This window comes from Acanthisitta chloris, unplaced genomic scaffold, assembly GCF_000695815.1.
Source record: "Acanthisitta chloris isolate BGI_N310 unplaced genomic scaffold, ASM69581v1 scaffold32451, whole genome shotgun sequence".
Lineage (NCBI taxonomy): Eukaryota > Metazoa > Chordata > Aves > Passeriformes > Acanthisittidae > Acanthisitta > Acanthisitta chloris.
Genome location: NW_008658336.1, coordinates 1 through 23,905, shown reverse-complemented (window position 1 = coordinate 23,905; position 23,905 = coordinate 1). Strand labels below are relative to the sequence as shown.

At 42.3% G+C, this 23,905-nt stretch overlaps 1 protein-coding gene across 1 annotated transcript in view; it reads left to right on the top strand.

Annotated features, from left to right (window-relative positions):
• The window catches only part of NEB (nebulin), a gene marked incomplete at both ends in the record, with an annotated part of 31,505 nt that extends 7,744 nt beyond the window's left edge, over positions 1-23,761 (top strand). Inside the window, 40 exons of the mRNA XM_009085060.1 lie at positions 727-1,038; positions 1,149-1,253; positions 1,336-1,440; positions 1,965-2,069; positions 2,454-2,561; positions 2,647-2,760; positions 3,496-3,697; positions 4,512-4,612; positions 5,212-5,316; positions 5,396-5,500; positions 5,972-6,079; positions 6,741-6,854; positions 7,280-7,384; positions 7,432-7,524; positions 8,066-8,170; positions 8,443-8,547; positions 8,775-8,882; positions 9,149-9,256; positions 9,729-9,836; positions 10,378-10,482; positions 10,571-10,675; positions 11,342-11,440; positions 11,637-11,747; positions 11,887-11,991; positions 12,209-12,313; positions 12,480-12,584; positions 13,109-13,213; positions 13,517-13,621; positions 14,100-14,204; positions 14,669-14,773; positions 17,338-17,442; positions 19,058-19,162; positions 19,327-19,434; positions 20,705-20,809; positions 21,659-21,763; positions 21,878-21,982; positions 22,538-22,642; positions 22,748-22,858; positions 23,089-23,199; positions 23,660-23,761. Of these exons, the coding sequence (XP_009083308.1) occupies positions 727-1,038; positions 1,149-1,253; positions 1,336-1,440; positions 1,965-2,069; positions 2,454-2,561; positions 2,647-2,760; positions 3,496-3,697; positions 4,512-4,612; positions 5,212-5,316; positions 5,396-5,500; positions 5,972-6,079; positions 6,741-6,854; positions 7,280-7,384; positions 7,432-7,524; positions 8,066-8,170; positions 8,443-8,547; positions 8,775-8,882; positions 9,149-9,256; positions 9,729-9,836; positions 10,378-10,482; positions 10,571-10,675; positions 11,342-11,440; positions 11,637-11,747; positions 11,887-11,991; positions 12,209-12,313; positions 12,480-12,584; positions 13,109-13,213; positions 13,517-13,621; positions 14,100-14,204; positions 14,669-14,773; positions 17,338-17,442; positions 19,058-19,162; positions 19,327-19,434; positions 20,705-20,809; positions 21,659-21,763; positions 21,878-21,982; positions 22,538-22,642; positions 22,748-22,858; positions 23,089-23,199; positions 23,660-23,761 (4,533 nt within the window). The remainder of the gene's footprint in view (positions 1-726; positions 1,039-1,148; positions 1,254-1,335; positions 1,441-1,964; positions 2,070-2,453; positions 2,562-2,646; positions 2,761-3,495; positions 3,698-4,511; positions 4,613-5,211; positions 5,317-5,395; positions 5,501-5,971; positions 6,080-6,740; positions 6,855-7,279; positions 7,385-7,431; positions 7,525-8,065; positions 8,171-8,442; positions 8,548-8,774; positions 8,883-9,148; positions 9,257-9,728; positions 9,837-10,377; positions 10,483-10,570; positions 10,676-11,341; positions 11,441-11,636; positions 11,748-11,886; positions 11,992-12,208; positions 12,314-12,479; positions 12,585-13,108; positions 13,214-13,516; positions 13,622-14,099; positions 14,205-14,668; positions 14,774-17,337; positions 17,443-19,057; positions 19,163-19,326; positions 19,435-20,704; positions 20,810-21,658; positions 21,764-21,877; positions 21,983-22,537; positions 22,643-22,747; positions 22,859-23,088; positions 23,200-23,659) is intronic.
• Positions 23,762-23,905: the final 144 nt, after the last annotated feature.

Genomic DNA, 23,905 nt, shown 5'->3' with positions numbered 1-23,905 from the left:
AAGCTTCTCATTTGGGGTAACATCCAGATTTTCCATGAAGTCCACTGTCCTCCAAACCAGTCAGCCCATGTGTGTGCTCTGGGTTTTCAGTGCTGGAAGGTCAGATTCTCCTTTCCACATTCACTTCCTCCAGAAACAGCCAGATTCAACTGAACTGAAATTCCATGTTTTATGAGTGTTAAATAACTGAAGAGATATTATGGTTATAATATATGGCTCTGATTTCACTTTTTGGCATGTTATGAAGGTTTCCTCCTTGAAAACCAGTAGGATGAGTGCACACACATTTTAAACTTTGGATGTTGAAGTTATTACATGGCTCTTACGTGGAATGTACATTTTGTCAAAGCAGTGTGATGTCAACAGCTTAAGCAATCCTCTCTTCAGACAGACTGAAAGGATGTGTTGCCAAAATGAGACTAAATGCTCTTATTAGCAAACATTTCCTCTCGTGTTGGAAATGTTGACTGAGAAATGGTAGCATTTGAGTCTAGAAAATTATGTGTTTTGAAGTGGAAGGGCCTATATGAAGTAACATTGCTGTTTATCTCATTTTGATCTGGTCATGTTCTGAGAACCTAAGGTTGCATTTGACAACTCTCACCTGCTGTGTGTGTGTGTCTCCCCTGCTCTCTGTGTTGACAAACCCACAGCTGTTCCCAGGTTAAAACCAGAGTGGATCTAATCAGTACTGATTATATCCATCTCTCTTCCTTCTTCCCTCAGCTCAAATACAAAGCTGAATATGTCAAGCAGAGAGGTCACTACGTTGGGGTGGCCAAGATGAGAGATGACCCCAAGCTGGTGTGGTACGAGCACGCGGGCGAGATCCAGAATGACAGGTTGTACAAGTCAGACTACAACAAAACCAAGTCCAAAATTCACATCCCTCCTGATGCCATGGCAGTTGTGGCAGCAAAAGACTGCCAGAACCTGGTCAGTGACGTTGACTACCGCCAATACCTGCGAGAGTGGACGTGCCATCCTGACCAGAATGACTGCATCCAGGCAAGGAAGGCCTATGACTTGCAAAGTGATGTAAGTACCACATCATTTCCACTCAGTTGGGCCTAAGGATGTTGTCTGTAATACATAAGTCAGCCTAGATTAACTAATTTCCTTCCTTTTTCATTATCTTTGTGATTCAGAATGTCTATAAAGCTGATTTGGAATGGCTTCGTGGCTGTGGTTGGATCCCTCTGGATTCAGTGGAGCATAAGAAAGTGAAGAATGCACAAGAACTGATAAATAAGGTAAGGGGAAATCATAGAGCCCTTACATGATTAACTCTTCTCTCTCATGCAGTGTTTAAGTTACTCTTTCCTCTTTTTGCAGAGAGCATATACCAAAGAAGCCCTTGAGAACTTCTCCAAATACACCAGTGTGGTGGACACTCCTGACATCGTCTTGGCCAAGATGAACTCTGTCAATCAGAGTGATGTATGTACCTTTCTTCTGATTAGACACTTATATACAAGGATTAGTAGATGACTTAACTGCTTTTGCCAAACTACTCTGTGTTTAACCTTGCACATGTTTGTGTGTACACTAACAAGAGGTTTTCCTGGGGTGAATAAGCTTAGTAAGGAGGGATATAAAGGAACAACATAATATTGGCATCAAAATAATTTAGTGTTTCTCTGCAGAAGAATATAGCATGTCCCTGACTTAGAGTTTGTGAAAGCTGAGTCCTGTTCTTGGTGATCAGCAGTGAGTGGAGTTCCTAGTGCTGCTACTGAACTGTATTTGCTGAGTAGGATGTTTAATTCCATTAGAATACTCTGTGGGTTTTGTGCTGGGACATACTGGTGACATCTGCTGTGTACTACAGTGATTGGAATGTGCTGCACAACATGAATATGTGATAACATGAGAGGAAAACCATGTCAGCTTCTCACAGTTGGACTCATGGGGGTAATTGATTTCCCCTGTGGGATTAACACTGAGTTTGTTTTCTTTTGCAGCTGAAATACAAAGAGACGTTTAACCTTGAGAAAGGGCAGTACATTGGGTCTGATGATACTCCTGCACTGCACCATGCCAAGGACATGTCCTTACTGCACAGTGAGGTAGGAGTCCAGAAATCCCTACCTAAGCTTTGATGTCTTTGTTTGGAGAGCAGCAGAATATGGATTGGACTTGAGAAAACTGTTCAGTTTCTGTCAGTAGTCTACTGAGTGGCACTGGGAAACTGATTTAATCTATTTTTCTTCATTTTTTCCCCTCTTTCGAGCACTGGGATAAGGTTAATTTCTTTCCTTTATGGAACTAATCTTAGTGTGGTGTTTGGAAGTTGTAGTAGTAATAGCAGAGTTTGTGTGGAAAAAACTGCAATAGTTTCATCCAATATCATCTTCCTCTTGAACTCTGTCAGGCTTGGGGCTGTGCTGAGTCAGGTTCCTTGGAAGGCATAACTGATTTTTTATCGAAACTCCTGTGTTTTGTTTGTCTAGAAACTTTACAAAAAGGCTTGGGAAATGAGCAAACCCATTGGGTACACTCTGGATGAGAAGTACATTCCCCTGGTGGGAGCAAAGCACGCGAACCACATCAACAGTGAGGTCAGTGCCAGCATTCCATTCCCTCTCCTGTTTTTCCCCATGTTGTCAGAATGAACATTAAAACTTCCACGTGAATATTTTCCAGCGTAAATACAAGGAAATCTACGAGAAGCTGAAGGGTCACTACCTGGCTGGGAAGGACATTGGTGACTTCCCCAGTGTCATTCACTCCCTGGAATTCCAGAAAATGAGGAGCGCGGTAAGGAGGGAATTTCTCTTCCTGGAGTGGTTTCCATTTCCTTTATTTAACTGGGGCCCATTTTAGGAGGAATTAAGCAAAAGTACTTAATAGAGGTATAGAGTCATTAAGGTTGGAAAGGACATCTAAGCTCATCAAGTCCAACCTTAACATCAACCCCCAATAACAAAAGTAAAAGTGATTTCAGCATGTTTATATTTCCTGAGTGGTTATTGGATCCATGGGCTGGATAATTGAGCTGGAAATGATTTAGGAGATTAAGAAGGGATTTGGTTAGCTATTGGATATATTAGACTAGGGAGAACATATCCTTTTCTATCTCAGTTTAAGAACCTGAGCAGTAACAAATAGCACTTGGGATCCTTCTGCTTTAGAAAAAAAGTGTTGATTTGTAAGTTGAAATAGGAGATTTGCACTTAGGTTCCCACTTAGACTCAGATGAAAACCATGTTTGTTAGCATGTGACTTTCGCTATCTTGAAGCCTTGTAAGTTTTCTTATCATCTGTTAAAACTGCAAATGAGGGTTATTCTTGTCCTTCCAAAACCTCAGAAGAAAGAAATGGTGATCAGTATCAAAGTCAAGGTTTCATCCTGTTGAATCCCAGGAGAGGTTTGCTACTAAATGCAAAAAGCATCTCCTAGGTCATGCTGTAACCTGAGGCCTATTAGAGTCAAAATTCTGCAGAAAATCATGATTATCTCCTCTCACCTTGTCTCCAATCTTTCCTTTCTAGTTGGCCTACAGAAAGAATTATGAAGACAGCAAGACAAATGTCCATATTCCAACTGACATGATGAACCATGTGCTGGCCAAGAAGTGCCAACACATCCTGAGTGACCTTGAGTACAGAAATTACTTCCACCAGTGGAACTGTTCCGCTGAAGAAAATGATGTTATCCATGCCAGGAAAGCCCAGGAAATCTTGAGTGATGTATGTTATCCATTGGTTTGTTTGACATTATAGTAGCATGTCATGGATTTTTTTTTCCCAAGGTATTTAAATATCTTCTGAAGCATTTAATTAGGGAATTAATGACTGTCACCTTGGATTGCTTAGTAGCAGAGAACTGATTGCTGCAGTGGATTATAACTGGGAATGCTGTAATTAGCACAGGGGCCAGGACAGCATCCAATCTCCTGCTGGATCCAGTGGGGCTGGAAAAGACTTGTTGTTTGTTTGGAGTTCTATCAGCCCACAGGGGCTGAGCTGAGGGAATGGTGCACTGAGCCATGGCACTTCTGCTTGTTTCCTAGTCAACAGTATCCTAGGTTGGGCCAACCAACCTTCCCTTTGGAAGCTGATGATGAGTGAATTGCCTGTTGCTATCCTGAGTTCTTTGGTTTAGTTCCCCTTGCAGATCCTGTGGGTCAAACTCTTTCAGCAGACCAAGAGATGAGCTGCTTTTCCCTGTACTCATGTGTAAAATTCCAGATTGACTGGAGTTACTGAACGTGGCTGGTTCAGACTCAGTGCTGACCTTCTGCAGTGAATTTGCACAAGTCAAAGACACTGAATATAGTGAAGAAACAAACTCTGTTTATTTGTCACAGAATCCCAGGCTGGTTGGGGTGGGAGGGGACCTGTGGAGATCACCTAGTCCACCCTCTTTGCCAGAGCAGGTTGCAGGTTGCAGTACTCTATCACCCTGGGCAATATTCTGCTGGATAATACTGGTTTTCTCCTTAGTTTTCTTCAAGCAGAAGGCAAATTTCTTCCTAACCTTGCTCTCTTTACTTCTTTGTAGGCAGTGTATAAAGATGACTTAAACTGGCTGAAGGGACTTGGGTGTTATGTCTGGGATACTCCACAAATCCTACAGGCTAAAAGATCATATGATCTCCAGAGCCAAGTAAGTGTGTTTTCCTCAAGTAAGTTAATATTTATAAGCATTTTTTTCCTTCCACTCATGATTCACTGGGACTGACACCTGTCCTAGTCCAGAGCAGAGTGAGGTTATTCCTGGTACCTCAGAAATGCTTTGTTAAATCTATGATAACACAGTCCGAGTTTCATCTGTAGAGGCATCACTTGTGTGACCGAAGGGGCAGAAAGCTTAGGAGAATGGAAAAGGAACAGTTAGGTTAGGAGAATGGAGAGGGAGCAGAAAGCTCAGGAGAATGGAGAGGGAGCAAGGCTGTGGATTTTAACAATGAGAAGACACCACTTTTCTTTCTATATGTCACCCTGTGCACAGGATACCTCAGGGAGACATATGTGCTGGGAAAATAGTGTCTCTTGCCTTGCTGGTTGTGCTCTTAATGTTCATTATTCCTTACTGGCTTTGTTATCCCTTAAGTGTTTCTTTTCTCTGACCTGTCACTTTTAGAGCTGATCTTAGCTGAGGTGTAATCCCAGGGTTCAGTTGTCCAGAGCTGGTTTTAAAGGAAGCTTACATTTCCTGGTTATTTTCAGCATTAATGAGTCTGTTGGTTTGTTTTGTTGCCTTAGATCAAATACACCTCTGCAGGAAAGGAGAACTTACAGAAGTTCAGTGTGGTTACAGACACTCCTGTCTATGTGACTGCAGTGCAGAGTGCAGCAAATGCCAGTGAGGTGAGTCCTCCAGCTTCTTCCACTCAGGCTTTCCCCCCTGCTCCTGAGAACTGAAACAACCAAACCTGTCATCTTCCAGGTGAAATACAAGGAAGAGTTCCAAAGGACTAAGGACAAGTATACACCTGTGGCTGACACAGTGGAAGCTGAGAGAGTTCACAATTTGAAGGATCTCTATAGCAATGTAAGTGTTTCTGTATGTTTTTTATCCCTTGATGAGCTGCTGTGTGGGATTTTTGTTCTGTTTGGTTTGTTCTTTGTTCACTCTGAAGAGAAACACCCAAACAAGATGCTTAGCAAGGCCATGGACAACCCTTTGTCCTGCTTGAGCATGGGGGAGGTGATGTATTGAGGGCCCATCAGCGCTGTAGTTCCAGTCTTGTCCAAACACGTGCATTAACAAATGGATTCCTTGATTCAAATCACACCTGAACAGAATTAATACCAGCTATGGACAGTTAGAAAGCATTTTTGTCACCCTCTGTGTGCACTGTCAATGTTAAACTAGTGTACAGCCTCTTGATAGGAATTCAAAGCTACTTAACACTAACAGTTGCATAAATAAAACCAAAAGAGCTTCTGATTTCTGTTGGTTGTTGGTTGTTATTTAGGGGAATTACTTTTCCACTCACACAGACTTTGTGTTTCCCCACAGAACCTCTACAAGAAAGCCTGGGACAAAGTGAAGGCCACGGGCTACGTGATGCCCTCGGACGCTGTGGCCTTGGCGCGTGCCAAGGAGCTGAAGCACAATGCCAGTGCTGTAAGTCAGTTAAATACTTTATTCTCTATCAGATCAGCCATTCTACAGTGAACTCCTTCATGCCTTGCCTATGCTGTAGGAATAAGCAAGTTTTATATAATTTAACTGTTTATCTCTTTTTAATTGAGATCTTATGTCAGTGGATAACCAGTTTCCTGTGATAATCACTTGGGTAACAGTTAGTCCTTTGTGGCTTTTTTGTCATGGAAAATAAGTCACATAGTATAGTAATCAAAACTGTTTGTTGGAAATGTCTTCTTAGGGTTATTTAGTCTAAACTCCATGAGCATCCAGGTCAGAAATAGACCAAAAGTCTTTAAATGATGCTCTAAGAAGTGTAGAAGAACATAATCTTATGCTTTACTGAGCTGAGGATTATGAGTGATCACTCCATGGATCCCTGTGAGTGAAAGAACTGGAACAATAAATATCTTATTCTACATAAGTTTATTTTGAAAGTCTTCTAGACAGCTGCTGTTTTCACAACATGACTGTTAGTCTGTGCTTTCTTTGTTACTCAAGAAGCCCAAGCTCCTGCTTTAAACCCTTTCCCTGCTTGTTGGATTTGACTAAATATTTTGTTTACAGATGAATTTAGTTCCAAACCCACAATTGACACATTGGAGTCAGTTACTTCTTGTATTTCTTTGCTTCTGCTTAGGTAAAGTACCGTGAAGAGTATGACAAGTTTAAAGCACTTTACACTCTCCCCAGAGGTGTTGAGGATGATCCCAACACAGAACGGTGCCTTAGGGTTGGAAAGCTCAACATTGATGTAAGTGTGAGGTTTGGGTATGTGTTTTCCTGATGTATTTATCTCAGAAGAAGCTACTCAAAGAATCCCCATGCCTTGATCCAGATGTCCCTTTTCCACATGCATTTGGCAGTGTTCAGTAGACACCTATGAATGTCTTTCCAACTTGTGACTCAGCTGTTGTCTTTCCTTCATGGCCAAACATCTAGTGTAGTACAGAAAAAACTACATTCTGCCTCCTTTTAACTCAGCAGCACCATGAAAATTTAACAAGTCATGTTTTCTCCCCCTTGCTGAGGTTCTGCAAATTATTCTTTGAGCAGACAACATGTACATTTCAGCCACAGCCCAAGTGATTGTTCTCCCACCAGCATTCCATGATTTCCTCCAAATTTGCCAACATTTTGTGCCTCAGTGTTGTTGATGTCCTGCTTTTAACTCTGCAGAGACTGTACAAAGAAGCCTATGAAAAGACCAAAGCCAAAGTGCACACTGTGCCAGACATGGTAGACATCATCTCTGCCAAGGATGCCCAGAAGAAGATCAGCGAGGTGGATTACCGCACGCTGCCAAGGATGCCCAGAAGAAGATCAGTGAGGTGGATTACCGTACACGTCTCCACGAGTGGATCTGTCTGCCAGACCTGCAAGTCAATGCCCACGTTAGGAAAGTCACTGATCAGCTCAGTGATGTAAGTTCATGTGTTTGTGCCTCGCTTTTGAAAAGGTTCTTCCATTTAGGCTCTGCTAGTGGAAATGATTTAGCTGGAGCACTCTGAAGTTGCCACTTGACTCTGTAGTGTGTCTTTGTAGCACTTGGCAATAAATGAGTAGTTGAGATGAGGCTTAGTTGCATAGAATCAGAGATTCCGAGACTGGTTTGGGTTGGAAGGACCTTAAAGCTCATCCCATCCCACCCCTGCCCTGGGCAGGGACACCTCCCACCAATCCAGGGTGCTCCAAGCCCCATCCAACCTTGAACACCTCTAGGAATGGGGAATTCACAACCTTTTTGGGCAACAATTTCAATGGTTTCAATGTCATCAGTTTAGTCCTTGGGCCATAACATTACAGTCCTACCAGTTCAGCCACTCCTGTCTGTAAATTTGACTTTTATGTTGTTGTGTTGCTGTATTGGGTGTGAAAATGTTGGAAGTCTGAGACTGATTTAGCAATAAGGGGCTAGTTCCTAGTAGTATTCTTACAGCTTGCTGCTTTGCTCTGATGCCTTAGGTGATCTACAAGGATGATCTTAACTGGCTGAAAGGCATTGGCTGCTTTGTGTGGGACACTCCGGAGATTCTCCATGCCAAACAGGCCTACGACCTGCGCAGTGACGTGAGTGGACACACTGGGTTTGCTGCTCAGGTTGTTTCTCACTCCATTGTAGCTTTATCCTACTCCAGATGTAATCTGGAAAACATTATATATCCTTCTTGACTGAAGACTTCATTAAATAACCAGACATAATATCAATGCATTTTCTCTTCAATGCTGGTTCACTCGTAGAACAGCTCATTGGCAAAATAAATAGGAGATATGGTAGTACAATAAATTCAATTAGCAATAATTTGCCTTACTAATTAGAGCTCCTGCATTTCTCTCTGCAGATCAAGTACAAGTCTAAGGCAGAAAAAATGAAGAAAGACTTCACTGTGGTCACAGACACTCCTGTCTACGTCCAGAATGTCCTCAGTGCCTTGAATTTAAGTGAGGTGAGTGTTTTGTGGCACCTTCCACCCCAAGATTGACGAAATGGGACTTTTAAAGTTCTTCTAAGAACTTAATGTGAGTAATGTAATCATTGCTGGTTATCTACAACTCGTTGCAGGCACAATCATTAATGGCCTGAACCAAAACATTTGCATCCAGGTTTCTAGGAGAACTTCCTGTGGTATGCAAACAGTTCATACTGTGAGAGAACATGGCTTCCCTCCCCCAGGCTGTCTATCGTGGTGATTACAGGAAGAATGTTCAAGGCAAAATGATTCCTACTGATAAAACAGTCGATTTGGAGAGAGCTTATAATGCAAACAAAATCCAGAGTGAGGTGAGCATAAAACTTTGGTGTCAACAGTTTCTCATATCCAAAAATTCAATTCCTTCAGTGCTAGTGTCTGTCTTTAGCCTTTCAGATCAAGCTATGTCACTGCTCTAAGATGCAGGTAGGAAAATATCCTCATATAAGCTCCAAGGATGCATTTTAATGCGGCCGTGGGGAAAATCTTTTGTGATTAAGAGATTTCTGAGATGAAGAGGTTTTGCCCTCAGATATTACAGACAGCTGTCACAGACTCTTTCTCCCTTCTCTTGCAGAACTTGTATCGCTGGGCTGGTCTGAGTGCTCTCCCCACTGGATACAGCCTTCCCACAGATACTCCAAACTTCCAGCATGCCAAACATGTCCAATACATTGGCAGTGATGTAAGTCGTGGGCTAAGTCTTTCTGCACTGTGGGAATGTTTGGTGCCCATCCCAACTGTTTGAGGCAGTTCTGTCTCAGACATGAGATTGTTTGGCACAGAGCAACCAGAGTGGGAGAGTTCCATGTGGATGCCTGAGCCAGAAGCTGAGGGTGACCATGGTAGTGGCCTCATCATCCAGGGTGAGGTCCCACCACACTTGAATGGGGTGGGCAGAGCAGAGTGCTGAAAATAGTCCTAGATAAGGTGAGGCACCAGCACCAAGGTCTATCCAGGGGGATCCAGAAAGGATCTGTGTCACTGGCCACATGAGAAAGATGTAGTGCATTTAACTCTGATATAACCACATCTCATTTGTTTGCCTCTCAAAATGTGTCTTTGTACAGCATGAATTGCTGTCAGAACTGCAGTGTAAGTAGAATCACAGCCAAATTTAACTCCTTCAACTTTTTATGGTTTTTCCCCCTTTCTAGCTGAAATACAAAGAAGCCTATGAACACATGAAAGCTAAGGGCTATACTCTGGGCCCTCAAGATGTTGGGTTTGAAAACGTGAAGAAAGTGAACCAAGTCATTAATGAGGTACAGTAAAGATGTATTTGCTTTCAGTTGTATTTGCAGTGCCCAAAACATGAATGATGGGAGTGCATTGAGTGGAAAGTTGTGGGTTCCTTGTTCTTTGAGGCTTTTAAAAGTAGTTTAGATAAATATCCTTGAGGAATGGGAAGGGATCATTGATCCAGGCTAAAACTGGCTATATATAATATGCAAATCCATTCCAGCCAAATTTTATTAGCTGATTTCCTCAGTGATTAAAATTGAATACAAATATTGTATCTGTATGATATTGGATCTGAAAAGGTTTAGGTTTGAAATATATGTATATCAACTAGTAAGTAATGTATTTACTCAGTTCCATGATCATTGGCCTTAATAGGATGAAAAATAAACACACACATTTACATGTTCATAGGATTAGAGTCTGAGGTTCTCCATGTGTCAGAAATGTTGAAACCCATTGTGGAAGATCTTTGTCTGGTCAGAAAATATCTAAGAAGCATTTAAACTGTGCCAAACTGCCCTGCCAGTGTTGTATGATGTAATGTTGTCTCTCTTGTTGCAGAGGTTGTATCGGGCAACATACCACAAGAACAAGGACAAGATCCACACGACTTCGGACACACCTGAAATCCGCCAAGTCAGGGCGACCCAGGAAGCTGTCAGTGATGTATGTGTCCTCCTGGCAGAGCAGGCACAAGAGGATTAGGTTACTCAGCATGGCCAAACATGTGAAATGCTGTTTCTTTGTCTTTCAGCTGATCTACAAGTCAGATTTCTTCAAGATGCAGGGACACTTGATCTCCCTGCCCTACACTCCTCACGTGCTGCACTGCCGCTATGCTGGGGACATCAGCAGCGACGTAAGCACCTCCTGCTCATAGTCCTGAATGCAACAGGCCTAGTGCTTCTCTGCTGAATCATGGGATTTTAGGGGTTGGAATGGAGTTTAGAGCTCATCCAGCCCCAACCCCTGCCCTGGGCAGGGACACCTCCCACCAGAGCAGGTTGCTCAAGGCTCATCCAACCTGGCTGTGAACACTGCCAGGGTTGGGGCAGCCACAGCCTCCCTGGGCAACCTGGGACAGTGTCTCACCACCCTCACAGGATAAAACCTCCTCCTAATATCTAATCTAAATTTCCCTCTTTCAATTTCTCCCCATTCCTCCTTGTCCTGTCACTGCAGTTCCTAACCACGTCCCTCTGCAGTTTCCCTGGAGCCCCTTCAGATCCTGGAAAAGCTGCTCTGAAATCTCCACACAACCTTCTCCAGGTTGAACAGCCCCAACTTCCTCAGCCTGTCCTCATAGGGGAGATGCTCCAATCCTCTTAGCAACTTTGTGTCCCTCCTCTGGCCTTGCTCCAACAGTTCCATGTCCTCCTTACCTTAGGAGCACCCAGAAGTGGGATTTGGCTTCTATCATTTCCGTTCCATTCTGTAACAGATAAATGCTTTGTCACTGTGTTTAGGGACTGATAATGATCCCAAAAGTCAACTGTTGGTTTTGATTTTTCTACTTGCCTCACAGAATAAATACAAAGAGGATCTGAGGTGGCTGAAGGGCTTGGGCTGCTTCCTGTATGACACTCCTGACATGGTCCGTGCTCGTGATCTGCGCAAACTCTGGGTAAGAGTTTTCTTCTGGAACCATAGATTGATTTCTGTGCATGCAGTGAGTGAAATACATGAAAATGAGCAAAGATCTATGACAGAACTTCATGCAGCTGATTAGTTGTTTCAAAGCACTGTTAGCTTACACTAAAATTTCCTTCACTGCCAAGAACACGAAAAGCTTCCTAAGTAATTCTGCTTTTCCTTTCCAGTCTAATTATATCTACACTAGTACTGCAAAGAAGATGTGGCCTAAAGTCAATTTGGTGTTGGATACTCCTGGATACAGAGCAGTTCAGGAGCTCAAAACCCATTTGAGTGAAGTAAGTTCTGTGTTGGTTTTGCTATAATTAGCCTCTCTCTGACATAGGTGAGATGTTGTAATTGCAAAGCTGTGACTGCTCAGCTGCTAAATGAACATGTGTAACAGAAGAAATAATTCCTGGCCCTGTCTCTTTCCAGCTGGTTTACAGAGCTGCAGGCAACCAGCTGAAGACAAAATACACTTCCATCCTTGACACACCCGACTTGATCAGAGCCAAGGAAGGACAAAAGATCCAGAGCCAGGTGAGAAATTTCTGCTGATTAAAAGACAATCAGGAGATGCCTCTTAATGCACTGTTCAATACAGCAAAATCTCTCCAAGCCATTTCAAAGCACTGCAGAATCCCTAGGGAAATTGTGTGGCTGTGTAGACATCATGAACTTACAGACATTTTTCAGAGGCATAAGGCAGAATTTACTTGAAATGGACATGTTTTTGATTGTTTTCTTCTGGCTGCAGTACCTGTATGTGGAACTTGCCACCAAGGAGAGACCACACCACCATGCTGATAGCCACACTCAAGCCTTTACACACGCCAGGCATGTCAAGGACCTGATCAGTGAGGTAAAGCATCTGGGGTTTTGAATTTGGTACCACAGTGTAATCTGAGTGATAATTTCAAGGCTCAAATCTGTCTGCCCTTCATTTAGCTTTCTGTCTCTTATGCTTAAGTCCCACAAATGCTTTGAAGATGGAAGATCTGACTGTTTCCTTTTGCTGTCTCCCTTAGAAAAAGTACAAAACTCAGTATGAGAAGATGAAGGACAAGTACACACCTGTCCCTGACACCCCAGTGCTGATCAGAGCCAAGAGAGCATACCTGAATGCCAGTGATGTATGTACTCCAAAACGGTCCCTCTGCTGCTTTTCCTTGCTTTCCTTACAGAAAGAACAGAAAAAGATCCATGGGGAGCAAAATGCAAAGCATAGAATGTCTCAGGGTGGGTCATAAATGAGGTCCCTCCATTTGCATGGTTATTTCCTCTGGGTATGATGGAGATTACTAAGTCCTGTGGCACAGTGATGTTTTGGCCCCAGTGTGAAACTGAATTGGGTGAAATTTTCTCTAATTTTCACCATAAGTCTCAGTTGAATTGCAGTTCATTGAGGGCAACTGGAGCTGCTTAAAATTCCTCATAACTACATTAGAGTGTTGAACAGCCACACATCCCTGGATGGCATTAGAAATTTAGTTCAGTCAAGAAATTAAATCAAGAAATTAAGAAACCTAACTAAAGAATTAAGAAATTAATTTCTTTAAGACATTTGACCAAAGAAATTTAACTAAAATGAAGATACTGAACAAAACCAATTCCTGACAGATTAACATATGGTTCTGTGGGTTGTTTTCCTCACCAGCTGCGCTACAAAGAGACCTTTGAGAACACAAAGGGCAAGTACCACACAGTGAAAGATGCTCTGGACATTGTCTATCACAGGAAGGTCACTGATGACATCAGCAGTGTAAGTACACAAGGTGTTCATTCCTAGTCAGTGTCTGCCATTTAATAACTGAGAACGAGCCATTTGTGCTTTTATTCCATTTAAATGTGTCAAACTCTAAGAAAAATAATATCAGCACTGTAAGTATGAACTTCTTTGCTTCTGTGGAATATTAGGCACTTGTTTGCCTGTGATGTTACAAAGATAAAGGCAAGTTCATCTCATTTCTACTCTTTTAGCACTGATGTTTCAGGAAAAACAAACCCTGCATGGTCTAGAGTCTTCTCTGGAATGGTTTTACTTGATTCTTCCATTTGTTTACAGGTGAAATATAAGGAGAATTACATGAGCCAGTTAGGGATCTGGAGATCCATCCCAGACCGACCAGAGCATTTCCATCACCGCCTGGTCACCGATGCCATCAGTGATGTGAGTTCTGACAGTTCCTGCAGGGCATGGGCTGAGGTTTGCATAGTGAAACCCAAACCTCCTTCCCTGAGGAAAGGGAAGCTGGGTGGGATGTTTTAAGTGATTTGCACCTACACCTGGCAGACTTGTGATATAACAGAGCGAGCCAAACAGCTCAAATCACAGCCCATATCCCTTTCTAATTAACAGAGCAGTCTTCATTTCACTTGCCTTTGCTTAATTTATTGGCACTTTTAACAACCTTTAATTGTACATATCTACTTATACAATAACCCTTAATTGTACAGCAATAAAAGCATTTTAATTCCCACAGGAACCCCAATAGCTGATATGGGTAAGGCATGTGAATAACCTGAGTCCATCAGAAAAGTATGAGAAACTCATGAGTTTACTCATGGAATGATAATGGATGTAGGTCTGTTTTGCCATACCTCGTGTTGAGGTGCTTGAAACTGACTCCTTTCCTTCTCTTCTAAAGGTGAAATACAAGGAGGACTTAGCATGGATCAGAGGCATTGGCTGCTACGCGTGGGATACTCCAACTTTTGCCCTGGCAGAACAGAATAAAGTGCTCTACAGTGGGGTGAGTAAACAGCCTGGATTGCTGCTCAATGTCTTTCTGACAGGTCCTTTTATTGGAGATCAATTTTTCACAGGAGAACCCAATTCTGACTAGACATTACTATGAATAACTCATGGCAGAACTCAATGTATGTGATATAAAATGTCGCTTCTTGCTACAAAAGAAAGGCAAAATGACATTTTACTGTTCCTTTACTGTACTCCTTGCCAAGCTCTCAGTTTCACAGTAATTCTTCTAGTCAAGCTTTAAAATGATGGAGATTTGAGATTCCCATTGCTTTCTTGGTGTGACAATGCCATCCTGCAAACTCCAACATTAACACTTTGTTGTTTGTAGTTCAGTTAAACACACACAAGCAAGAATTCCATCACGGTTTTGCAGGTTGTTTCTAACATCATGTTTTCCTTGCCTTGCCTTTCCTTGGGTTAACATTGGGGTGTTTCTTTGGCTCTGTTTTCCTCCAGTGCAAGTACAAGGAGATGTTTGAGAAGACCAAGTCTCAGTTCAAGTACGTGGCTGACTCTCCAATTAACGAGCACTTTAAATATGCAACTCAGCTGATGGATGGGGTAAGTGCTAAAGAGTCCTCCAGTCTCATGCTCAAGCAGGAAGTTGGAGGTTGATCTTCCCTGTTCTCAAAGATGTCCTATGATGAGGCTAAAATCAGGAAAGACAAGGCTTGTTCCATGAATTTGTCACTGCAAAGGAGCTTTTCCTTTGCTGCCTGGTAAAGAAATGCTAATCCAATGCTGCTGGTGCAGTAACACTGGGGGTTGGTTTCCATCTGCAAAAGGAACAGAGAGAATTACAGTTGATTTCCTGAAACACTGATTTAAAGAACAGTGTTAGGAAGACACTATTATGCCTGAAGTTGCCATAGCTCCTTCCATTTCAGGTGTTTTACCTGGAATTCTCCCACTCCACTACTTCCTTGTTCTTGTTTTTCCCCTGTTGTGCTAAGGAGACAATAGGCACAACCCAATAGCAAAGAGGTTAAAAATGCCCCTGGGTTAAGACTAAAATATCCCCATGAGTTTCTAGTGGTGCCATAGACCCACAGGGCAAAGTCCTGGGAGATGCCCATGGCCTTGGAGCTGGAACACCACACCAAACTGAGCCTTTCCCTAAAGCAACAGTTGTTTAGGCTCAGTAAATGTGTTACAGTATTTCCTGCCCTAGGTAAGTTGTTTCACAGCAAATACCAGAACTTGTCATGGAAGTCTGTTCAGTTTTCTGATTGTTCAGTAGAGAAAATAAGGAAAAACTTAATATCAAGGATAGAAATTAATATTAGCAATGAGCTCCAGACATTGAAATCAACTTCCTTAAGTGTCTTGTGTTATAGAAATAATTGTTTTTTAACGGGATTATAGTTTGTGCTTACAAAAATGAGATCTAACATTGTGCTTCACTCCCACATCTCACTGTGTTCCCTCTGCCCTCAAGACTCTACAGCAGCACAGAGCTGCTGCAGCAAGGTTTTGTGAAGAGCTGGAAGGGATGGAATACAGACACACTGAAGCTCAGCCCTTCCACTGGCACTTTAGAAATGCTTGTACTGTTTGGGAAGGTTTTTTTTCTGTTTTATTTTTCATTTACTTTTATGCTTTGAATTTTAATTTTACTTTATTTTATTTGACTTTATTTTGGTTTTATTTGACTTTATTTTATTTTTCTTTGTTTACTTTTTTCTATATTTTATTTTTACATTGCTTTTTATTTTCTTTTTTAAATTTTTTATTTATTTCTTTTTCTTCTTGCCTCTCCTTCCTCCTCTCTTTCTCTTTCCTCCTCTCTTTCTCTTTCCTCCTCTCTTTCTCTTTCCTCCTCTCTTTCTCTTTCCTCCTCTCTTTCTCTTTCCTCCTCTCTTTCTCTTTCCTCCTCTCTTTCTCTTTCCTCCTCTCTTTCTCTTTCCTCCTCTCTTTCTCTTTCCTCCTCTCTTTCTCTTTCCTCCTCTCTTTCTCTTTCCTCCTCTCTTTCTCTTTCCTCCTCTCTTTCTCTTTCCTCCTCTCTTTCTCTTTCCTCCTCTCTTTCTCTTTCCTCCTCTCTTTCTCTTTCCTCCTCTCTTTCTCTTTCCTCCTCTCTTTCTCTTTCCTCCTCTCTTTCTCTTTCCTCCTCTCTTTCTCTTTCCTCCTCTCCTTTCGTTTTTTTATTTTCACTGAGTGTTTTTCTCCTGCCCCTGGCCCTCAGCCCCAGCCTGTAGCAGCCCATGCAAAGAGCTTTCCATGGTTAGCACTGTGATCTCTTTGTCTTCACTCTCTCTGTGATACTCGGTTAACTGTGAGCAGAAGCTGTACAAAGCTGCCTATGAGAAGCTCAAAGATAGGTACAGCGTCATTGTGGATGACCCTAAGAACCTCCTGGCCAAGTGGGGGAGCAGACTGAGCAGTCAGGTACCACAGGGGCCCAGCAGTGCCTGGTTCCTCTCCGTGTCCATGTCTCCAGCCCAGCAGTATCACAGGTCCCACCTGGGATATTGCCATGTCCCTCCAGCTGACCAGGTGTCGTCGTTCTGCCACCCAAAAAGGAGTGTCACTTTTTGTGTGAGCTCAGCTGTACTGTATGTACTTTCACTACTGTGCATCAACTGGCATCACATCTCTCATCCCTCCTGGAAGCCACTGGAGAGGGTTTAAAATGTGCAGTGTCAAGCTTTTATGCTTCAATACCTCTCTTTAATGGCCTTTGCCAAGATCATCATCTTACTCCTTTCTAGACAAAGCAACAATGATGTGTTTGGCTTTTGAGTGTCCTAAAAGATCTAGAATTCATCTATAACCTCGACTTAATCTAGAATTAATCTATCATCTATAATTTAAATCTGTAGTCTATAATTTCAACCTAAAATCTATAATTTTGACCTATAAATTATAGTTTCAACCTATAAACTATAGTTTCGACCTATAATTTATCTCTCCCCAAATCCATCCTTTCCTGACTGGGCATTCAAACCTCCCCATACCCTCCTGGCAGTGTAGCTGACCCAGATGGGAGTTGTATGCACATGTGAACGAATACATACAGTACCCTGCCTACATCTCTCCACTCTCCAAGTGTCTGGGATCTAGAGCTGTGTCGTTGGTCATGGTGTTCACAAGTCTCTCTTGTACTCCGTTGCCGTTTGCATGAACAGAAAAGCTATAAGTCAGTGGCCAAGATGCTCCAGGAACGTGGATGTAATGAAATTCTGAGGCCAGATATGCTGACAGCTCTCTACAACACACACTTTTGGAGCCAGGTAATACAAAGAGCTGCTGCTGTAGGAGACACTGTAGGTAGAATTTAGCTGCTTGGACTTCTACTCTTTCCTGCTTCCCTCTGGAATCCAAAGCTTTGCCATTGTGCTCAGTGCTGGCTGTGGTAAAATACTTCTGGAAACAGAATATCTGAAACTATTTATTTGGCATCACTCAGCTCAGGCTGATCTTGTCTCCATTATCAATTTATTTGGCATACTTGACATAAAAAGCAATTTTCCACCCATTTCAGATATTGTATGTTAGCTGTTCCTGCTGTTCCCTAACCCAGTTCTCATCTGCCACCACTTCTTGGGCTGACCAATTCCCCACCAGGAGTTCCTTCATTCAGGAACACGATGAGGTGATCTGCCAAGTAGATCACAACATTTGCCTCCCACTCTGCCCAGAGTGGTGGCAGATTCAGAACACAGTCATTTCTGCTCTGAAATCACAGCTGCTAGCAGTAACCTTGCCCTCCTCAGTGGTACTAAAGGATTCCTGACCGTGATGAAAGTAGCATACAAATTCCAAGCTGGAAATGAAACAGTAGGAACCAGTTCCATGAGAGGGAGAAGGATGTTATTCTTTGTTACTGTTAGCACAGACAAAAACATTTTTGAGTCATAAGTTGCTTAGGTCTGTACTAGACATTTTTTGTCCAGTATCTCTGTGGATTTATCTCATTAGAAAGCTCCTTGCAGGTAACTCTATGTTTGAACCAAAAGAAGTGCTCTGCCTCTTCTGCATGTTCACCTGAGTTGACTTCATGTTGCATTGGTTGTTTGTGTATAGGTTTCTATTCTTTGTCTGTCCAGCCCTGTGTCCAAAGCATGGGGTGATTTTCTGTTGGAAGGTACAGCATGGATGTTCTTCCTTAAGGATGTGTTCTAACCTCTCCCAGCTGCCCACAGTGAATTCCTACCCCTGTATGCAGCCTGTTCTCAGTGAAAACAGGTTGAGAGGCCTCAAGTAGGACAAGGTGATCTCCAGGAAAGACATTATCAGGACACAGATCCTGCGGCCAAAGCCTTTGGAATGTGCTGGCATTGTGAGCTATTCAGTGGATCTGTTTGTCTTTGGTTGTGTGAGGTGTTTTACATTTCTCCTCATTCTGACCACAGGATCAGTAAGGTTGGGAAAGACCTCCAGGGTCATCAGCTCCAACCTGAGACTGATTATAACGAGGATTTAAAAATGAGATATTGCCCAGTTATGAAATTTAACAGTCACAGATTACAAACTGGAAATGCAACTGCAGAAAACAATTCCACGAGACAGAGAAGGATGTTATTCCTTGTTACTATTAGCACAGTATGTAACATTCTTCAGTCATAAGTCACTGAAAGTCTGTACTAGACATTCTTTGATCCATTTCTCCGTGGATTTCTGTTATCTTTCAGCTCAATCCTGGAGTTTTTAGCTTGTAACAAGTGTAAAATTAATCAGGCAAATAGGCAACCTGTTAGGCAGTGAAGGGTTTGCAAAGTTGAGCTCATTGTGCATGTTCAGCTTTCCTTGGCTTTGTGGAAGGATTTGCAGTTCTGTGGATGTCTATAATTATATCTCTCAATTACATCTGTCTTGGTCTAACTTAGAGTCTTTCCCCACCACCAGATTCAATACAAAAAGGACTATGAAAAGAAGAAAGACAAGTACACGACAGTTCTGGATACTCCAGAATACTTAAGGACCACGAAAGTCAACAAACAGATCAGTGATGTAAGTGTGGTTGGTCCCTTTGTCACATCTCCTCCTGCTCTGCTCCGTGACCGTCCGAGCGGAACAACCACCCCCAGGGTTTTCCCCTTGCCCATTGTACAATGTTTCTCCAGCTGGCACCAAGAATGCCAAGAAATGATCTAATCCAAAGCTTTTCTCTTCAGATTGTTTACAAACTGGAATACAACAAAGCCAAGCCCAAGGGCTACACCACCATCCAGGACACGCCGATGCTGCTGCACGTGCGCAAAGTCAAGGACAGGATCAGCGATGTGAGTACCTCAGCCTTGGCTGTGGCACCAAAAAGCCACAGAAGTCACTTCTTTCTTTGTTATCCAATGTTTTTTACACTGTCAGTCAATATTAGCTTCTTGTTGGAGCATATTGGCTTTGTTTGCCTGGAAAACTCTCTCTGCATTTGATGCTGTTTCAAAAAAACTCAGTTTTTCAGGCAGTTTTGTCATGTCACATTGTTCTGTTGTAACATATTTGCTAGGATAGAGCAGCCCTCACTGGTCACCAAAGCCATGAGCTGGAACTGGGCTATGATCAACTCATGAATTTGGGGAATTTGTTTCTGGGTTTTTTTCTTCCAGTGGCTTTTTTGAGCCCTGAATAAAATACTTGGTACATGACTGTATTACTGATCCTTATGTGGACATTGTGAATATGTAAAGTAAATATTCTGATCTAAAATACATATGTGTTTTGATTTTGGGGCAGTGAAAGGGTGAAAAGGAGAGAGGAAGACAAATTGGGTAGAATAATATAGGGTTTAGGAGTCCTAATTCTTCTTCCTACGTTAGGTTTCCTCTCTGACCTCTGTATTGTGGTTCCTTAGGGATTGGTAAATAAAATGAGGACACTAACACTGCTGTAACTCAGTACTGTCAGAATAAGTAGCCTGAATGTCATTCAGATACTATGTGTATTATCTTCATAATTAGGAAATCTGGGAGGGAAAAACAACCATATTATCCAGACACTAACATGGCTAATTGAGCCACAGAGATGCTCATAAGTGATCTGTGAGCTGAAGGACATTTTTAAGTTCCAGACTGAGTGCTGAGGTTCTGTGAAGGATTTTCAGAAAGCACTGAACGTGCCTAGCAGAAAAAAAGTTCTTTTAAATCATTTCTTTTAGCTGCAAATAAAGAGAAACAGGAAGAATTCCTGTTGGTGTGTAGGTTTTGTTAGATCTTAGTCTGTGCTTCGTGGTGAGCTAAAACTGCTACGTTCAAAGAGGATTTCTTCTGGGGAGGATCCTCCAAATCAACTGATATCAAGGTGTATTGATGAAATTTCTTTTTCAAAAACTCAGAGTCCTTTAGGTTGGAAAAGACCTCCAAGGTCATTAAGTCCAACCTCTGACCACCTTGGCCACTAGAGCAGAGCACTGAGTGCCACATCCTGTCGTTCCCTTCTACTAACATTTTATCCTGACAGGAGCAATTCGAAAACTATATTTTTCATATTTTGATGCTTTTCTTGTAGCTGAGGATATTATCTCTGTACACACTGTTTATGTTTGCCTTTCCTTAGCTGAAATACAAAGAGATGTACGAGAGGAGCAAATCTCGCTGCAATGTCATAGCAGACTCTGTTCACATCAAGACTCCAAGACATGCTTACAAGCTAAACAGCAATGTGAGTTCTGTTTTGTTCATGCTTTAAGTTTGTTGTGCAGAGTGTCTGGGACTGGCAGTAAAGGCCATGAGAAGTTAGTTTCAGTTCCATTGAATTTTTGAGCTTCTAACTGCTTCTAATTTTTAGGCCATTGGAATAAAGTGTGTTTTCATTTAATTTGTACTAAAGTTCTCACTATTGCAAGTTGCTGTTGAGGTCACTTGAGGCCCATGGATGTCACACATCAACTGTTTTTTTAGTCACCCTCTGTTTCCTGACAGACACATAACTGTCCCAGGAATTCCCTGGGGTGATGTTCTTGCACAAAGCAAGAGCTTCATGGGAAGCTTTCCTATGTATTCTGTTCCTGGTGGCCCAACACCCACCCAATAGACCAGGAACTACAAGGTCTCACCTTCTTCAAGGTCACAGAATCACTCAGGTTGGCAAAGGCCTAGGAGACCATCAAGTCCAACCTATGACCTAATACCACCATGAGAACTAGACCATGACACTGAGTGCCACGTCCAGTCTGTCCTTAAACACCTGCAGGGATGGTGACTCCACCACCTCCCTGGGCAGCACATTCCAGTGTGTAATCCATGGGCAGTCCATGCCACATCTAGTCATGACCTCTTTTCAGCCATTCATCTTCCTTTCTCCACCTGGCAGTGGCACAGCTGGAGGAAAGGGACTCCCACTGGATTGTGCTTGGTTCAGAGGAAAACCCTGGTCTGAGGGGGATGCACTTTCTTACCTCTTATCTCTTGGACTGGTACAGACCAAAAGAGAATTGGCATCTGTATGTCATGTGTAAAGTGCACAACTTCCAATTAACTTCTGTTTTGTTTGGTTTCTCCCTGTTTCCAGCTGGATTATAAGAAGAAATACGAAGCAGCCAAGGCCCACTGGCACCTGATTGCTGACATGCCTGACTTTGTCCAAGCAGCCAAGTCCTCTCTGCAGCAGAGTGATGTAAGAGAACCAGAACAAACTGAACATTCCCTTTGTCCACAGTCCTTGTGTCCCGAATTTGAAACAAGTGTAGGAGATCTGAGACTCTTTGTTTTTTCTTTTCCCTTCCCACAGTATGAATACAAACTGGACAGGGAATTCCTGAAGGGATGCAAACTCTCTGTCACAGATGATAAGAACACAGTGTTGGCCTTAAACAATGCCATCTTGGCCAGTGATGTAAGTGCCTGAACTCACTTTTCCTCCCTAAGCAAGGCAAGTTCTGGTTTGGAGACCTGGTTGGATTGAGAGTGAAGCTTTGAGCAGTTGTCTCACTTCATTATTTGAATTCACCTGATTATTTCATTAACTAATTGACAAAATTTGAATAAATTTGGTCTTGTAAATGTCACTAAGTTAATGGATTAAATTAATATCCAAAGTTAATGTTGCTTGAACCCCCAAAACTTATACCCACTTGTATCTCTGTGTTCCTGGTATTAAAATGGAAATATCTGGGGAAAACAGCTAAAAGATCTGAAGGTTTAATTTGTGCACGACACAAATTATCTCTAATAACTGCTAACAATAGTTAATATTCAATATATGAATTAGATTCCAGGTGAGAACTACAGGAATGTGGAGACCAGAATGAATTTTCCTTGTGAGGCATCAAAATATGGGATTTTCTTCAAATTTTGCACTAACAAGCAAACCCAACTACAATAATCACTTTTTAATCTGCCCCAAGACAAGGCACACATTGCTTAAAATGAGATCTTTCCTCCCTCCTAGATAAAATACAAAGAGAAGCACAACAAAGCCCGAGGAACGTACCACGTCGTCCCCGACACACCTCAGATCCTCCTGGCCAAGAACGTCAGTTCTCTTGTCTCTGAGGTAAACCAGCAGCACTTCCTTGGGTTTCTAGGTTCATTTAGTCCTTGTAATGTTGGGCAAGGGTTGCATTGCTGGTTTTCACCTGGCCTTGTGCTGTGCTTTCAGAACAAGTACAAGGAGCACAGCAAGAAGCAGCTCCCACACGGCTCTTTCACCACTCTGCCTGAGACACGAGACACTGTTCACGTCAAAGAGGTGACCAAGAATGTCAGTGAGGTGAGTGACCTGTGTGGGAACAGTTCATGGTGAGGGTGTCTCCAAATGACAAACTGGTGTGATCCAAAGTGCCAATCGTGACACGCAAACTGTGGATCACACGTTTGGTGGCTGAAGTCACTGCATTTTGTCTGTCTTCAGCAGTGTCAAGGAGCTGTTTCCAGGTTTCAGGAGGACTTACCTCCAGGTGAAATTAAAAATTGACACCTGGTCCTTTTTGCTCTTACCAGACAAACTATAAGAAGAAGTTTGTGAAGGAGAAAGGCAAGTCTAACTATTCTGTCATGCTGGAGCCTCCTGAAGTCAAGCATGCCATGGAAGTGGCTAAAAACCAGAGTACAGTGAGTTTGCCTTTTCTTTCTGTTGATTAAGTAGTTTATATAAGCAAATTCAGTCAAACTCTTCTGGCCAAACCAAAGTTCACCTCTTTGTGAATTCCCTCCATGTTTGGGTGTGATTCTGAAAGATAAAGGTACAAATACTTACAGATGTCAAATTGCACTGAAATGAAGGGTTTGTATCTCATTCCATGGTGGGATTTAACGTGATCTGGTACTAATCACACCTAATACTGTTGTTAATTCCCTCAAATACAGTTAATTCCCTCAAATTCCCAGTCAGAATTGCTCATGCTTATTTCCTCACTGGTAGACAAAGAGATTCCCAGGGCCATTCCTGGTGAAACTCTTTCCATAATAAGCCCATGCACTTCCTCAGCCGCATTGCTATCTCCTTACTCAGTGCATTCCTCACAGATAAAACTCAGTCATTTTCTTGCCTCTCTCTTTCCTCATGGATTAGATTCAATACAAGAAGGATGCCAAGTCAAAGCTGCACTACACACCTATAGCAGATCGGCCAGACATTAAGAAAGCAACTCAGGCTGCTAAGTTAATTAGCAATGTAAGTCACTTTAAGTCTTCTGTGTAATTCTATAGCATCAGTTTTACTGTTAAACCCTTTGCCAGTAGAATAATTAAAAGGCAATGTCATCACTACTGAACTTTTCATGTTAAACCTATGGGATGAGGTTTCACAAGGCCAAGT